General features: G+C 40.3%; 1 protein-coding gene across 1 annotated transcript; it reads right to left on the minus strand.

The window, feature by feature from the left end:
- Positions 1 to 4,696: 4,696 nt before the first annotated feature.
- On the minus strand, positions 4,697 to 7,674 carry APELA (apelin receptor early endogenous ligand). The gene is made up of 3 exons (XM_014878571.2): positions 7,558 to 7,674; positions 7,032 to 7,140; positions 4,697 to 4,834 (listed from the first exon to the last, which is right to left on the minus strand). Exons 1-2 carry the CDS (start codon positions 7,631 to 7,633, stop codon positions 7,052 to 7,054), a joined length of 165 nt encoding a protein of 54 aa, XP_014734057.1. The 5' UTR covers positions 7,634 to 7,674; the 3' UTR covers positions 4,697 to 4,834; positions 7,032 to 7,051.
- Positions 7,675 to 17,551: the final 9,877 nt, after the last annotated feature.

The raw sequence follows: 17,551 nt of genomic DNA on the forward strand, positions 1-17,551 counted from the left end.
ACCCCTTGCCCCAGTTTATATCCTTATCATACTCCCAACTCTATCTTGTTTTCTTAGTATCTTTAAGCTGTTTCTTTGGGCTGGGTGGAGGCTTATCCCAAGCAAAAGCTGGCACTCTTTACTACTCACCCTGAGCACTTGAACCTCTGGCCGCGGTAGAGCTACAGGCAATTGTCACGTATGAGCTGCTGCTGCGAGTGGCATCCCCAAGCCCCCTGTCTGCAGCAGATGGGCCAAGGCCAGCCTTGCTTGGAGGCAGAAATACTCCCCAGCCCCCCGGTTCCCCTGTGCTGCCTGCCCCAGTGCATGGCGTGGTGTTGCTGGGTTCTGTGAGTCTGGGCACCTGCCTCCTCCTGGCCACCTTGCCCGTGGCCGAGCTCACTGGTCTGCAGGTGTCTGCAGAGCTGCTCAGGGAGCCTGCATGCAATCAGCCGCTTGAAAGGCTGCGTGGAAGGGGTGAATGGCTGCTGCTGTGCAAGGGAGCTGAGCCTTACATGTGACCTTGCTGTGTCTGAAATGCACAGTGCTAAATTGAACGAGTCCTAATTGTTCTGGTTCTGCTGCGTCCTGCTTATTGGACACCTCTCTGCTGCTGCAAGGTTGGGTGCTGGTGTGGCCAGTGCCATCCATCCCCAGTGTTGCAGCCTGGGTGCCTGTCCCTGCAGTGCCAGCACCTGCTCATGAGCTGGATTGTACTGTCTAAAGTAAAATCCATGGTGTGCTGTGCATGCAGTAAGCACTGGAGCATTGGGTCCAAGTTTCAGGGAGGGAAAAAGTACTGCTTTGTGAGCACAGGGGTTTGCACGTGCTCTGCTGCAAAGCTGTGCTTTGCTAACCACCAGCACAGCCCTACTCTGGTGAGGTGTGGCAAACCCACAAACCTCTTACTCTGAACAGCTGAAGTGATACTCTTTATGTAACTACAGCTGCTGAAATGAATCGATATTTGCAGGCCTTGGCCTGAGGCAGCAAGAAGATAATGAAAATGAAGGAATGCTTCCTAATACATGTTACAGCTCTACCTCAAAATAAAAATTAAAATAATGTGTTGTTATTTTATCCTCTTTTTTGTTATTCAGTGCTTACCCAGAAGCTTTTTATTTCTATGGAAAATCGATATGTGTTTTAGGTCTGAGAAAATAAGTATTTTGTACCACCTAAGGAATATATAGGGTTGCGTGGAAAATGTTCACATTGTGGGGTTTTAATAATTTTTAGATGAAATGTTGAACTCTGCTAAATATTCTGTACACATGGAAGAAAACATGTGATTGATCTCTTGTGAATGTACATCTCACAGGAGGGAAAGCTCTCAGTCAGTATTTCTGTTTTGTCTTTCCGAATTGCTTGTAATGGATATTCGATATAAACACTTCAGTATTTCACTGCGCCAGGGAAATCACGTATTGTAAAAGATTTTAACAGGATTTTCCTGCTTTGAAGTTCTACACTAACATGTAAGTAACTAACATGGAGTTAAGCAGGCTTGCTCTACTGGAAGTCATTCTTAATCGACAAAACAAGGTTGCAGCAAGGACCAGACTCAGGCCAACAGTCAGAACAGGTAACTCAAGACCTGGAAAAGCAGCTTCAGCCTTGGAATAAGTTAGGCTTTTAGGCTTTCTTTCTAAAAGCCATGTTGCCCTATTTGTGTTGGAGTGTTTCCTGCTTTACACAAATATTTTGCAGCTGATCAATAGCAAGAAAGAGAAAGGCCCGCAGAAGACCAAGCAGGGAGAGATTAATAGGCTAATTGTACTAATAGTCAAACATTTGAAACTTATTTGCCATACTAATGTTTCTCCTGATTTATGTAAATTTAAATCTTAGTGACCCTTAACAAAATCTGGCTTTGTGTAGACACTGAGATATTTATAGCATATGTATGTGGCATAAGGGAAATATTTCCAGTCTTTATTCTCCTATAATTTCCTTTTTTCCATACTGGAAAGGGAAGAGGTGAATTGTTTATTATCCTTTGGGAACATGCTAAACTGCTGTTTCTCACCAAAGCCTTGCATTTACCTCCGTTTCCTGCTGACCTGCTGTTACAGGACTTAATGAAATGTACTTTCAAATTAAGTTTTCATTTTTCCCATATTACAACTATGTACAAGACAAGGAGTTAATTCAATGTTTTAGAAACTCACATTTTGCCTTCCAGACTTTGAGGTCTTTATCTTGGGATCAAGTCATGGTAGATTACATCCATGCAAACATCAATTTCTGACTTTGAGTAGGAGCAATTTGTACTTGTGCAAGCTGCCTTTAAGTGTACCTTGTACATGCACAGGGAGAGCTCAGTGAGTTTGGCTGTTGCAGCACCGTGTCCAAATGCTTCACATACATAGATGGGATCACTCTGTTATCATGCAAAGCTGTTTTTACCACAAGCCTTATGTTATGCACATCTAATGGAAACAGCTTCATCAAAGTCAAATGCAAGTCTGACTTGAATCAGAATTTTGCATTTTTAGAAAGACAGAAAATGTCAGGAAAATTTTTCCATGATTAACTATCATTTATTTGTGTCAGAAATTGAGTAAAAAATTTTTAAACACTGGTTCTATGTGAATCCACAGGGAAAATAAGCAACTTCTCAATTTTCTTTAGATGCATTGCCTTTGACAGCTGAAGAATACAGACTTTGAGGAGTGTACAAAATTTATTTCGAATAAGATATTATTTGAAATGCATACTATCTTTTTACAAAATATACAATCAACCATCTAGCTGATAAACATATCTATCAAAATTCACAGTCAATGCCTTTTTCAAAGCAGATTTTATGGTATCAGAATGCCTTTAAAGAAATAATTTTGTAGACTGACAGCAGGCTTCCTAGGGTGCTGTTTTATTTTTACTTCTGTGAAGGCACGTGCATTTATAGCTTTCTGGTAGATACATTATGTATTTTTTACAATTTTATCAAAAGTTAATTGTATAACTGTGGTTATATAAAAGCTTCAATGCCACAATAGATCCATATAGTCATTCATAAGTCATAACTGTTAAATAGCTAGTCTTCACCTTTCTTGCTTGCCCACACTCTTTACCTGTACCTGTATAGCCAAAGATATATCTCAAAGCCAAGTTAAAGAAATAATTTTAAATATATATATATAAGTGGTAGAATACCTCTTTGGGAAACTGCTTTTTTTTTTTTTTCAAGACTCCAAAGGTTTACCTGCAGGACTGCTTATTGATTTTGATAAGTTTGACCATCTTTTTATGATGGTTTTACACAACTCCAGAACTAGGTCTGATGTTATACTTTTTTTCCCACACAGAGAAATTTGTAACTCCTGGTAAACTCTGCCAGTATTAATTCAAGTAAGGTTTCAGGTTCTTAGAGATAAGGGGTTACATATGCACACTGATTAGAAAGTTTCAACTATCTAATTTTTTTGATTGCTGTTCTTTCATTAATTAGAGACTATGTGTTGTAAGAAAAAAATTGTAATACCAGATTTAAACCACAACACTTCTGAACTTTGATTGTCTTTATATATTTTGTAAAAAATGCTGATATTTCAAGTCTAGTGCAATGATTTAAAAATCTGGGTATATTTTGTTTTCAGGTTGGTTTATTTATGCTAATGAAAGGGCTACCACATTTTCCTTTATATGTAGGTAGGTAATTTCTGCTGATATAAAAGGCAGATGTGATGCATGTATTTTTAAGAACAAAACTCAGACTAAAAGCTCAAGGTTTTCTTGACCTCCAGTGCAGAAAAGAACAACTTGTTTTCTGTTTGAGGTCTTCATTCATTGTAGTGCTATGTTCAAATATCCCATTCATTTAAATGACAGGAATAGAGTGCTATGCAACACTCGGGCTGACCAAACAAAGGTTTCTTTTCAATGGTCTATTTTTACGGTCTATTTATAATACTGCAGCAGATATTTTAGGAAAACTACTATTAAGCAAATAGCTCTATAGTACTGAATTTTCAAGCTAGTTTTAACTGTCTGGTTTGGCAGCCCAGTTTAAGAAAACAAATTATAGACTTCACAGTAACAGCTCATTAGACAGGAGGATGGGCTTGACCTTAAGGCCTGGCTTGAGAGATCTGAGTTATCAGTTTTGCATGACCCTTGGCTAATCTCTTATCTCTGTGTGCTTCAACTCTCTATCTACAGAATGAGGGATAACACTCTCTTTGCTTTCTTATATTGTAAACTCTTACTATGCTTACTATACGGGAAGCCAGTGGGACCACAAGTGTGGTGATGACTTTGGTACTATTACAGTAATGTTATTATTAAGGTAATTCCATAAAGATGTAATGTTAGATGTTAAAACATGTATATATTATTAATATATAAAAGTATAAACAAAAAAATAGACTTTCACAATTCCATGCTGGAGTCTGATACTATTTCATCCTAAACACTGCCCTATACACAGCCTGAACTGGGTAGTCAACAGCACTTTCAATTTCACTCAGTCTGAACATTATATATCATCAAGAGTGGCCTGGGACAAATCCTTCCTTCTCACTGCCACTGGAAATCTAGCTCAGATCAAAATCTACCTGATGTTTGATTTCATCTTTAACTTTCACTACTCATTGTGAGAGCCAAATAATTTGCAGGGAATGATACAACCACGTAAGTTCACCCATCACCACACTTCTTCCCCCCACCACTTCTTAGGATGTGAGACAGGGGCCTTTAGTCCAGGTCCAGTAGAATGTGACAGACAGGACTGCTGAAGATGGGAGTGTGGTGGCTATCAGGTCAGCTGTTGTTGATCTGGACTTCTGACAAACTTCTCTTATCAGTTTAACTGTTGCTCCTTTAAAACACTGAAAAGTCCTGTATGAAGTTTCTGGGTAAAAAAGAAAAGGAGAGAAATATTAATGAGAGATTTATTAGTCTAAATCAGTCTCATACAAAACAGAATACATTATTTATGAAACACATGAATGAAATTTGGAATATTATTTCTTAATTTGGAAATTTCAGCTACAATGTTGGAGAAAAAAAGACAAAAGCAAGAAGGCTGCTAATCTAAAATTTTCTGCCTTTTTTTGTCCCATGTTTTGTGTATGGAACTGATGAAAAGTCAAATTCAATTCTCATTTCAAATGCTGCAAGAGGCTGCTATGCTCATTTTAGTTTCCAACCACTAGTTGAAATTCAGGCTTAAGGGTGCATCCTGTTTCCATCTGCAAATGGCTTTATCCATATGTACAACTCCACTGAGACCAATAAGATACTCATGTGAGTCAAGTAACCCAGGCATGTAAATATTTGCTGAATTTGAGCTAAAACTGAAAGGCAATGTAAACGTAGGGGGTAAATCCTACTTAAGATAAAGGACAGCACCTACAATGACTGAAGTTAAGAAAGTTAGTTCAGGTGCCTGTCTCCCCTTACACCCTAGTAGTGAGTTCTAGACAACTTTATAAAGCAGAAGGATCTTTAGCTAAATGTCTACAAAATGTATTGAGAATTAGTAAGTACACTGTTTTGTTTGGTCGTTGCCTTTTGTTACAAGAAATCAGCTCCCCAAAGAAAAGGAGATAACACTGAAAATACCATTTATCTTGATAATCAGTGGAGAAAGGAATTCCAGTGTAAGTGCACATGTATAATGCAGCTACTGCAGTCGCAAGCAAAATGCATTCATTTTATGAGGCTTCAGAGCACATTACAGAAAACGTAGATGCTTTCTACACAATTTCCAGACATGGACGCTGAATGGGAGGTAAAGGAGTTAAATATACTCTTCTTAGGAACTGAAGCAAAACATTCAGAATTGATTCACAAAGCCACTGGGTCTAAATTCCTGTCCCTCTGTCCATTCAGTCTCTGCCTGCTGAGTGAATAGATCCAATTGCTTATCTTTTTAGGTTTATGCTTAAACTGATAATGGAATATCATTTAATCTGTCTCTTGTTTACATGTAGCAGTGAGGAGACATGGCATTCAATAGTAAAGCATTCTTCTGGCATGTCCCTCTTTCTACTTGCATCTCAATTCTGCCACTCAGTATGCAGCTCATCTGAGATTCAGTTTAAGATATGGCAATCTTTTTTTCAACCTCACAAACTTGCCAGTTACCATCCCATATGCACATTCCACATGTTTATAGGCTAGCACTATATAGTGGAATGGTACCCTTTTGCATGGCTGTTTTGAGAGTGATGTACTTTTCACCAAGGCAGTTTAAGCATTGACAAGATTCTTGATATAGGGTTTTTAAAAGTTCTACTTTAGTTTCCTTTTCACTGTTAACCACTTAATAAATCAAAACATCTTGGTTCCAGACTGCAGATTCTGCCACCATTTATTTAGGATGCTGTCATGCCTGGGGCTACAACATTAATTTTAATATATAATGAGTTTCAAAGATGCAAAACTACTAACTGCATGTTTTATTCATTCTTCAGTTGCAAAGAGCACCAGGTTTCCTTTTGATGCCTACCATATTAGCATATGCTACCTGCGTGCTTCTGCAGTCACTTAGTATTTGAATGTATCTGCCCTCATCAGCTATAAAGCATTAATGGTTTGCACTTCTATAGCCTTTCATCCAAGGAGCTGAAAGTCTTTTGCTGACAATGATTAAGAATTACAGTCCCCTTTGAAGTGGGTGAGTGCTGCTACCTTCGTGCTACGGGCGGGCAGAGAGAGGTGACTTCTCCCTGCGCCCAACACGAGGGAAGTGCCAGCGCCTGCAGCCCCGGAGCATGCTCTGCAAGCGCCGCTCTGTCCAGCCTTTGCACTGACGCTCTTTGCCCCGCAGCTTTGCCAACAGCCTCGGAGGGCAGCGTTCGGCCCGAGTAGCGGGCTCAGTTGTTTGTCACTGCCTCACCAAGGCATTTGGCGGCGGGGGTGGCCTGGAAGGGGGAGAAGGCGGCAGCGGCCGGCGGGACCCGCACCCCAGCTCCGGGACAGCGACCACCCCGCCGTGCGCAACTCCAAAGCCCTGCTTCCAAACCAACTGTTCCAAAGGCAGGTGTGAATTCCCAAAGGTGCTCCCTGCAGCCCGTGGGCCCGGCCCACACGCACGGATTTACCTGGCCACGCTCCCCGGGGCTCAGGGGAAGGGCACCCTGGAGTGGAGCGGCATGCAGCGCCGGTGGGAGCAGCCGTGCCGGTGGAGCTTCCTGCGCAGGGCCAGGTTGGCTGCGGAGAGAAGGAGGGAGGGAAGCGGGGTGAGAGAAGCGCCGGCAGTGCCTCTACCGGGACGGGCCGGCCCCGGCTCTCCCCGGAGCTCCGGTGCCCGTGGTCGTGCCCTCCCGTGCCGCCGGGACTTCCCGGTAGTAAGTCTGCAACAGTTGCCCGCCTTGGGTCCCTATTTATTCCTGTGCTCCCCCGCCTCCCCGAAGTTGCCAGACTCCTGGCATAGGCGAAGCATCCTCTCCTGCCAGTCGCTAGAAGTAGGGATGAAGCGCACAGATGGATGCGCCGGGTCCAGACCCGTCCCGGAGGGCACAAAGTGAGTGTTGGACGGGGTCAGACGAACACGCCGGAGGTGCCCACGGCAGGCACGACCCCCCGGCTCCCGCCCCGGCACAAGCATCGCGCTGAGGCATCGCCTACCTGGCCGCTGTCCGTAGGCTGGCAGGAGGCTCGCCAGGAGCACAGCCACGATCCAAAGCAGCAGCTGGAGTCTCATGTCTGCAGCCAAGGCGGAGGCGCGCTCTGGGTGTGTGTGTGTGTGTGCCGGCGAGGAAAGGCGCGCACAGCCGCCCGTGAGGGCCGTGAGGGGCCGGCAGCGCCCGCAGCCCCCTCACATGGGAGCCAGGCCCGGCCGCCTCCACCAGCGGGGTCAATGATCCGGCTGGGCCACGGCTCTGGGGCTGCGCTGCGCTCCGGGCCTCCCTCCCTTCCCTTCTCCCTTTCTCTCTTCTTCTGTCACTCCCCCTTATTTTCCATAAGCAAACAGCGCAGGAATGAAAAGCCCGTGTAAACAGCAGCTCCTGTCAATGCGTAGGGGCAAGGAGCCTCTCGAACAATGCGGCCACTCCACTTTAAATTCAACCCGGCCAGGAAAAAAACATATGTAAAACAAGCCCCGATGTTCCCTCCCCCATTTGCAACTGTTTAAACTTTGCATTGCCCATATTGGTCCCACATGCAGACACCAATGGCAGGGGCAGGAAATGCCCCCCCGACCTTTGTTCCCCCCCGAAAGCGGGGGCAGGGAAGCCCCCCAAGCATGGCCCTTGTCCCAGCTCAAATGCTTTCGCTCTTCTCTAAACTAGCCGCGAAGATGTGGCTATTCAAAGTGAAACTGGCAGTACTTAAGGCTAATGAGTGTCTTTTGTATCGCCAACTATTTTTAAAGGATCGGAATATTCAGGAATTAATTTGTGAGCTTTTTTTTACTGTGTAGAGTAAAATAGATACATCTGTTCCAGCCGTGCGAGTTTGAGGGCAGCAGTTTTGGAGGGGACAGCCATTTGCATAACCCACCTGTACATTGCATTATATTTATACTTGGTTATCATGAGAGCTCGCTTTAACAAACCACACTGAAACCAACTGGTGCAGATACCCAAACCTGAAGAGAAAAAAGGCAAAACCTGTTGAATTTGGGAGCAGCAGTGCTGGCTTTGAAATCCAGTGAATTACTGGCATCAGTTGAAATTCGACTGGTCATTTTCTTTTTTCCAACTTGCTGATTTCTTGTGATGAATTAGCACCTAGTTATTTGAAAAAAAAAATTAAAATTTGTTAATTTGGGGGGAAAATTTCTGTTCTTATAGATGTGAGAAAGAGTACATTTCTATATAAGTTAAGCACTACTACTATTATTGGGTAACTATTATTCAAAGTTGGATAAAGTTGTTATTTGCCTATTTCCTATTTGCATATTTCCTAGAAGAGTGGAATATATAGTTGGTTTGTTGGAGGGTTTTGGTTTGGTTTTTTTGTTTTGTTTTGTTTTGTTTTAATTCAGTTGCCCCTGTATCATTTTCCCTTATTGTGAGCTTTCCCATTATGTTTAAAAGCCTGTTTAACTCAATAGTGCACTCTAGTCCCTCCTAGTAAAGTTATACATCATTACTTGGTTACTTAATTTGTCTAGGTAGAGTATGCCTATAATTGCAGCTTGAATACATGGAGGAAATGTTTACTAAATGTTGTTTTAAAATGATACTAAGACTGCTGAGGAAGGTGTCTCAGACAAAACAGTAACAGAGGAAATCCTCTGCTGGTTGATCAGATTTGACTGTCATAACAAGGAGATGCATCCCAGTGCTCTTCTTTACAGCTTAGTGGTCATAAAGTTTTCTCCTTGTGATTTCTGGCCTTTAAAGTGAACTTTTTTTTGATATTGTTGCTACTAGCTCAGCCGAAATCAGGGTCCTGTGGTGGCAGTGACAGAATTTTCTTAAGGGGGTTATGAATTCAAATGCAAACGTGGTGGAGTAGAAGAGGATTGCTGTGGCCAGACCACTCAACGAGTTTGTAACAGAGCCAGGGTTACATCCTCAATATCCTAAATGTCATTCTGGGTCCACTAGGAAAAGTTTAGGGATGTGTTCTCTTGCTCACCATGAATGAGAACACACTGGCTCCCTCATTCATACAGCCCTGCAAATGACCATCACTTTCATTCAGCAGGTGAGGTTCAGGCTCATAACCTTAAGGTGGAAAGTAGGACAGACTTCAAAGTGATAGGGACTCTGCAAAAAGCTAAAAGGCAGAAAGAATGCATAGACCATCACCAGTCCCTCAGGCTACCTCGGCCTCTTCTGTACCTGAATGTGGTGAAGTTTACAGACATTCTGAAGTGACATTAAATTTAAGCGACTTGAGCAAGATGCAATAATTAAATGCAATATTTATTGGGTTTTTTTCCAGTTTAGTATACTTTAAGATGTTGATTCCACTGTTAACTCTGTGCCAAAGTTTACAAGTGTTTATTTGGCAAATAAAATCCAAGTCACTATAACATGAGCATGACAGAATTGTTATAATTTTCATGTAAGATACCGTAATAATTCTATGCTTCCCACTGAAGAAATTTCTAAAATGTAATACAGCCCCACTCTGGAGTTTGTAGTTCTTTTGCAGGCAGCTTTCCTTCAGGTACTTACTTTCATGTGGTATAGTGCTGCTTGAAATTAGGCAAATAACAACTTGGTAGAATGTAGTGATGTAATAGTTCTGCCTTTTTCACAGTGTTAGCTGGTGGGTTTTGTGCTGACTTAAGAGGAAAGGGAATGTAAAGTGAGTAGGAAAGCTGGAAGTCTGTAGATAATGCTTTATGAGCTAGAAGAATTGATTCTTTGAATCAAAAGCTTTCCTTCTCTTATAATTTAAAAGGAACATAATAAAGGAATTATGATTTCAGCATTTATTACCTATATCATTGCTACTTTTCCAACAGACATTGTCTTCCCTATTTCCTCCTTGATAGGATCAAATAATCAGATTATCAGTTTACATCCAGAAAGTGAAAAAAATAGTTAGCATATTGCAGAAATAATTTTGAAAGTGTTGAATAGAAACTGCCTTTCCTGAATATCAAGCATCAACTGTAAGTAACACACAACATTATCTTTTGCTTAACACATTTCAGTAAGTACTGTATCACTTCACTGGTTATTAATTGTTCTGGGTGATTTTCAGTAGACTGACTGCTGCAGTCTGATTTGGGGAAAAAAAATTGAAAACATGGTGCCATTTCCAATAATGAAATTGGAAGAAATAAGGGAAAAGTGGCTGAGGGAATTTCAAATCATTTTGTCACATATAGAAGAATAAAAATTATCTTGATAAGTGAAAGAACAAGTTGCTGGAAGAACAAAAGATGAAATAATGCGAGGAAGCAGTAAAATGCATAGTATTAAGAAATAGAATAAGGAGAGTTGGATGGTTATAACAGGAGAGAAAAATAATTGGGCACCTCCTAGTATGGAGTAAGAGATTAATTTGCATTCCCTATTGCTCTGCTAGTCAGAAATTGAGTACTGCCTTTGGTTTGGAGGCCAGCACATAATTATAAACTCTAGTGTTTATCATTAATATTTGAAAACCGCTTTCAAATGCTATCAGTATCAAATCTTAAATGAAGGTTCTAAAGTACAGGAATTAATTGTTATATATGGCAATGCTAGTTTTAATTCTGGTATCTCAGATGCCCCTTGGATAATAGCCCTTCCCCTCTTAGAAGCCTGTAAAAATACATAGAACATTGTGGATCTCTACTGCTTCATAAGAAATCATGCCGAATGCTCAGCAGTGATAGTAACTGATAATAAGTGAAAATTCTTGTTTCTTTTGACTTGAAAGTGTCAGATAAGATATAATACCAGAGTTTCTAGTCAGATTTTCTGACTTTGTTTTTTCGAAATTAATCCATCCTGCTGATCCAGAGGAATTATTTCACTAACCAGACAAGATCTGGGATAGAAATGTTTATGGGTCAAAAGAATTTTGTGAAGCACATCTTCGAGTCAAATTTCTAATGTCACTAGGGAAATTTCTCAGCTTTTCCTTGTTCCTTTCTATTGCATTGCAAGATGGTAAGTGGGCTGTGCAACAAACAAAATTAAAAAAAAAAGCAAGCAAAAAGATCATGTGAGTAACCTCTTAAAAGGAAGAAATTGGCCAAGAAACGCTCAAAGGGATACATTTTGAAATGTTGTTTAGGTGTCTGTGATTTTTTTTTTTCACCACAAATTTCACTGGGATTATTATCTCATGGTTTTATAGAGTCTGTATGCCTGCCATGAATATAAAGGATGTTTTTTCTTCAGCCCAGGGTACAGCACCAGATGCCAAATACAATGTTTGCCTTCTTCTTTGACTATAATAATCATGAAGACTACTTTTCTAGGCAAAACTCATTAGCTTGAAAATTATGATTTCAGAAGAAAATTATGTACTATGTCCTGATTTTTATCTGTGCTGGGAAATGAAAACCTACCCAGAAAAAAACTTCTATTCCTCCTATTGGCCATTTTACTTTTTTTCTGGAGGAAAAAAAGAAAATCCATTTCCCTGCCTATTAGTGCTCAGCTACCTTTCCTGCCTGGGGGGACACAGTGCTCCGGAAGAAAATGGTAGTCAGCAAGCAGAAGGAATGTGCACTAGTAACCTGACACTGGAGACAGATGTGCTCAAGGAAAGGAAATGGGGATGGCTCAGACCAGGCTAAACCTTGTATAATTTTTAAAAACATTTTCTATGTGTGTTGCAGAGATGCAAAACCTAGAAATTAAATTTTCTTTAATTTTTATCTGGGAAGAGAGTATTCTGTGTTCCTGCCATCATGTCCAGGTTCTTACTGCAGTACAAGTCATAATTACAATTATTAGAATAAAAATAGAAAGGTAAAACCTGCTGTGGTAGACTTAATGTCTTGGATTTCTGTGACCCTACAATCTGTACAGCTGATTTTTTAAAAGTACAATGAAATACCAGCCCTGCTCCTGAATAATCGTAAATTATGAAGTCCTTCCTAGACAAAACCAGTTTCATCATTTACTTATGGAACTGTATTGATGAATTTTCTTTTTTACTTAAGGAAAATACATTTACATGGGCTCCAAGGTGCACTTATTTTTCTGTTTCCTTCCATCCCTTAGAAGCAAATTTCATTCTAAGATTCATCAAGGAAATACATACACATATTTCTTCCTAATGGGAAAACAAAGAGGTGAACTCTGGAGCAGCAATGCCTGTGATCCCCACCAGTGCGACCGCATGTTCCATTTCAGGCAACTTATTTGGGGTCAGATTCTTCTCTGGCACTGGTCATAATTTTAGAGCTTTTTTAATTTAAGGAGTCATTTATATTGTCTTGAATAAATGGTATTCAAGAAAAGCCTTACAATTCTTGCAAAGCACAAGGCTCTATAATAAATTTTTATTTGCTGGTTAACTTTCAAATATATAACTCCCTTACATATCCAGACCCTTCATGGCCTAGGTTTCAACAGAGAAAGTATTTTTAAAAATATGTTTTTCACATTTAAAGAAAACTCTTATAAGTTATCACATAAATAAGGCAAACATATTTGTACCTTTCTGCTGCAGCTTTAACACACACATTTAGGAGAGAGGTGCTTACTGCAATATTTAACATTGAAGTTACTGTTTATATTTACTAGAGAAATTTCAGGAAAGAAATGCATTTGTATTTTTGTCCTAAACTCCAGGTTTTAGAGCTTCACATGCAGTCTGAAAATTTTTGGTCTTACCTAAAGCTATTCATTTAGTTGTACAAATTTCTGTAAGCTTTTCAGACAGAAAGCGTTAACTTCTTGGAGATAATTTTCTACATAACTGATCTTCTGTTTTGGATTTGGGCAGCCACTAGCCACAGTAAAATTTTAATGCAGGAGGTGTTAGGACAGGCTTGGCAAACCTCTGTAACGATTGGCTGAGTGATTACTTCAACAGGAATTTCAACTTAACCTCCAGCTCTTTGCATATTTATACTTTTGATTTCAGGCAGTAAATTTAGTTGCAGCTTCAGTAGATCCTTTTTGTTTGTTGCTTGCATGTTGCCATTAGGGATATGGTGTCTCATGAAGCAGCTCTGTAGCAAGAGTGAGCACAAGTGCCCATCAGGGAGTCTAGTGTGATGTAATGTTTTAGTATTCCAAATAGTTGTCACCATTAATGTTAACAATCTGCAAGCCTGGTCACCATCTTGCAACCAGGTGAAATGTGTAACCCTTTATGTAAGGGTTTTCTTACAAGAGTTTGAACCTGTATAGTACATTCCTGTGAACTATGTCTCCTGGCAAAAAGATTGCAGATCTGCCTTGCTCTTCATCAAGATCTGGGCTGTGATACTGCCTTTTCAATGTTTCCTATCTGAATTATTTCTTTATCTGCTGTGATCAGGAAGGTCAGCCTTGCTGTGGCCAGCACAGCTGGTGAGAGGTGCAAAAGAAGAGAGGGTAACTATGATTTCTCTGCTTTTCTGATCATCAGACAATCTGAAAAGAAGGACTTGCAAATTTACATTTGAATAAAATACATGAACACAAGAAAAAGAATGGAGGCAAGAAAGTCAAGCTTATATTTCTCATTGAATTCTTATGTTCCTTGTGTGGAAAAGGTTAATTAATGTTTTCTGGTTGCATTATATATAGTTTTTTTATTTGAAAATTTTTGTGTTGTTTACTCTTAGTTAGGATAACAGCACCTATGTGATAACTAGCCTTTTTGCTAGCTGTTCTAGATGTTGCATGCTTCTAACTAATAACAGATTTTTCAAGGTATAAGCTTTACATTGTAGACTTGTGGGATCTTTCTATGCCAGCACCCTTTTTTTCTTAATTACATATGCATGATTGTGTAACGTGCTGTCACAAATGTGTATAACAAAGTCTGCCAAACTGAAGAGATTGCCTTGGAGAAGCCCTCAGTGCTTTAACTGCTGCACGCTGGGCGACTGCTGTGCTCAATGCTTGCAGTACATCTCATACAATCTTACCATTTCTCCCCCTGTTTAAACTGCACTGATAGGAAAGGTTGGAAATTTTGAGGAAAAAAGCCCACTACGAGACAGAGCATTGTAATCTGTTGCACCCCTTCTAATCCAGTAAGGTGATTACGGGCTGTACAACACTTATAGCTACACCAAATAAGTTTATTTGTTTGTTTGTTTTTGTGGTTGTTTTGTTTTGTTTTTTGTTTTTTAGTAGAAAAGTTCTATATCAGTGGAAAGACCAAAGACTAAATTAGCAAGGATGATGTAGTGGAAATATTCACAAAGCCTGACAGTAGGGACAGGATACAGCAAAGGAATATCCTGCAGAAGCCGAAGCAGCAAAGCATTGGTCTTGCTTCTGCAATATATGTAGTAAATAATAATAATGTCCAAGATGAATAAAAGGTACAAAGCAGAGCTCAAAACTGGATTTTGTTGATCTAAATGTTCATCACAAGAATTATTCTGTTAAACCCTTGAAGAAAATCTTGAGCCTCCAGGCTCATCAAAGTTTGGAAATGGATACAGTACTCCCTCAAAAATAGTTGAATCCAGGAAACAAAACAGCAGCCCAAACCATCAGCCCTCAGACAAAATACATGCTTCATGGAAGAGAGGTTACGTTAGGTTATGTGCATAACTTAGCTGTTTTCAGGAAGTGCAGTTCATGAGATGTGTTGCATCACTGCCTTAGAAACCCTCAGTTGAAATTGGCAGTGTTTTTGTTTGCTTTTGAGGCTAGTAAATATATTTAGCTTGCAAATTTCTACAAAATAGTAGTAAATGTCTGTTACCAGAGACCCTGATGAACTTTCCTTTTGAAATGTGCTATTTAACAAAATATGTTTTTCTGTCTCTATTCAACTTAATTCTCATTGCATCATTTAAATCTATCTAAATAGATAGATAGATCTATCAAATAGTTCTATCTTATCTAAAAACAAAAAAAAATGTTATTCTAGATGCAGAGATTAATATGTTAATGTATCAAGTCTGCAAAATTTCATTCATTTTGAACAATTCTTCCATTAGGTAATAATTGCTACTTTTTTCTCCTCTTTTTTGTTTGTTTGGGTTTTGGTTTATTTTGGTTGGTTTGATGGGAGTTTGTTTGTTTGGGGAGTTTTATTGGTTTTGCCATTGTTTATTTGTTTGGTTTTGTAGTGACTATTTTTTGGTTTGGGTTTTTGTTTTGGTTGGTTGGGTTTTTTACTTTTTCTTTTTCTTTGAATGAGCCACTAAGGTGAGTAGTAGATTACTAGCATTGGGCTTACAGGATATAATTGGAACCAAAGTGATTTGTACCTTTGTAATTGAATAAATTGTCTAAATGGTTTTCTGGCATGATACATGCAGGTTGGAAAAATCACAGCATGAATGTCATGGTTCAAGTATATATTGTGATGCTGATAGGTAGTAAATCACAGTTTTTAATTTTCACAAAATATAATAGAAAACTTCCTTTGGCCAGTCCATAGTCCTTCCCAGCACAGCAGCATGTGGTAGCTGTGCAGTGTCCTGACTGTCAGAGCTGCATGGGGCTGCTTTAGCCGAAGTGGCCACCAATGTGTGCCACCACTGTTCTGGCATCTTTTCCGAGCTGTCTTCACTCTTGGGAAGGACCAGGATGGAGAATATCAGCTGAATGAATTGGTTTTGTGTCAGCAGTGTCTTGATTCTGCTGTCTTTCCTGAGAGACCCTTTGCTTTTCCACCTGTTGCGTGGTGGTTGTACAGTTTTCACCAGGTGTGGAAAGGGTATTGTGGCCTGAAGATTGGGAGAAGCTGAGAACAGGCTACAAGCTCCACAGCTTGTTCTGGCAGAGAGAAAATATCTTGTGGGCTGTAGCTTGGATAACTTGCAGGTGGCATTTCAACTGGAAATCTCAGTCTCTTACCACTGCAGGGGTTTACCCATAGCAGGTTTCAATGTGCCAGTTCAGGTAACCATAGCAGTGTAACAGTGAAATAACCATGCTCCTGAGTGTTTGCTCACGTCCTCTGATGAGTTTACAACTGTCTGTAGGGCTGTGCTGCCATGGTGACAGGGGCAGCCTTCCTGAGCTAACTGATTTAAGGCTATCATTCAACTGGTACTCATTTCAGCCTGAAACTCCAAAATTAAATGCCATGTACTTAGAGAAATGAAAAAATAAATAGTGTGAGGAGTATCTGTATTAAGGTATAAGTACATTCACTTGAAGGTCAGCAGCCTACATCTGCTGTCCATCACTGCCATGTAGCAAAATAAATAGACCATGGTCTACCCTTGTATGATACTTCACTTTTCTCTGTACCAACAACAGTTTCGTGGTTCTAAATACTTACAATACAGTGCTAGGCACATGAAAACTGTTTCAGAACTCAAACAGAAATTGACTGCAGTCACCTTTGGAAGGCACAAACACATTTGTTATTCTTTGTCCTGTTTTTCAAAGGATTAATGTGTATTTACTTGGACCTTTATCATGGTATAATCCCAGATGGCTACTAAGCCCCACACCACAGCTCCCTCACACTCCCATGGTGGAATAGGGGAGGGGATCAAAAGAGTAAAAGTGAGAGAATTCGTAGGTTGAGATAAAGACAGTTTAATAGGTAAAGCAAAAGCTGGGCATGCAAGCAAAGCAAAACAAGGAATTCATTCACCAATTCCCATGAACAGGCAGGTATTCAGTCACTCCCAGGAACGCTGAGTTCCATCACATGTAATGGTTACTTGGGAATGCAAATACCATTACTACAAGTGCCCCTGTCCTTCTTCTTCCCTCAGGTGTATATGTTGAGCATGATGCCATAAGGTCTGGAATATCCCTTCAGTCACTGGGGGTCAGCTGTCCTGGCTGTGTCCCCTCCCAGGCCCTTAAGCACCCCCAGCCTCCTCTCTGGTGGGGTGGGATGAGGAGCAGGAAGGGCCTTGGATCTGTGCAAGCCCTGCTCAGAAGTAACAAAACCATCCCTGAATTATCAACACGATGTTCAGCACAAATCCAAAACACAGCCCTATACCAGCTGGTGCGAAGAAAATTGACTCTACCCCAGCCTAAAACAGCCCGATCATTTATTTGAATCTCAACAGTAACAAATTTGGTTCACAGTTTTATAGATAAAGAAAGTACTGTATCATTTTCTC

This window comes from Sturnus vulgaris, chromosome 4 (genome assembly GCF_052056855.1).
Source record: "Sturnus vulgaris isolate bStuVul1 chromosome 4, bStuVul1.hap1, whole genome shotgun sequence".
In the NCBI taxonomy this organism is placed as follows: domain Eukaryota; kingdom Metazoa; phylum Chordata; class Aves; order Passeriformes; family Sturnidae; genus Sturnus; species Sturnus vulgaris.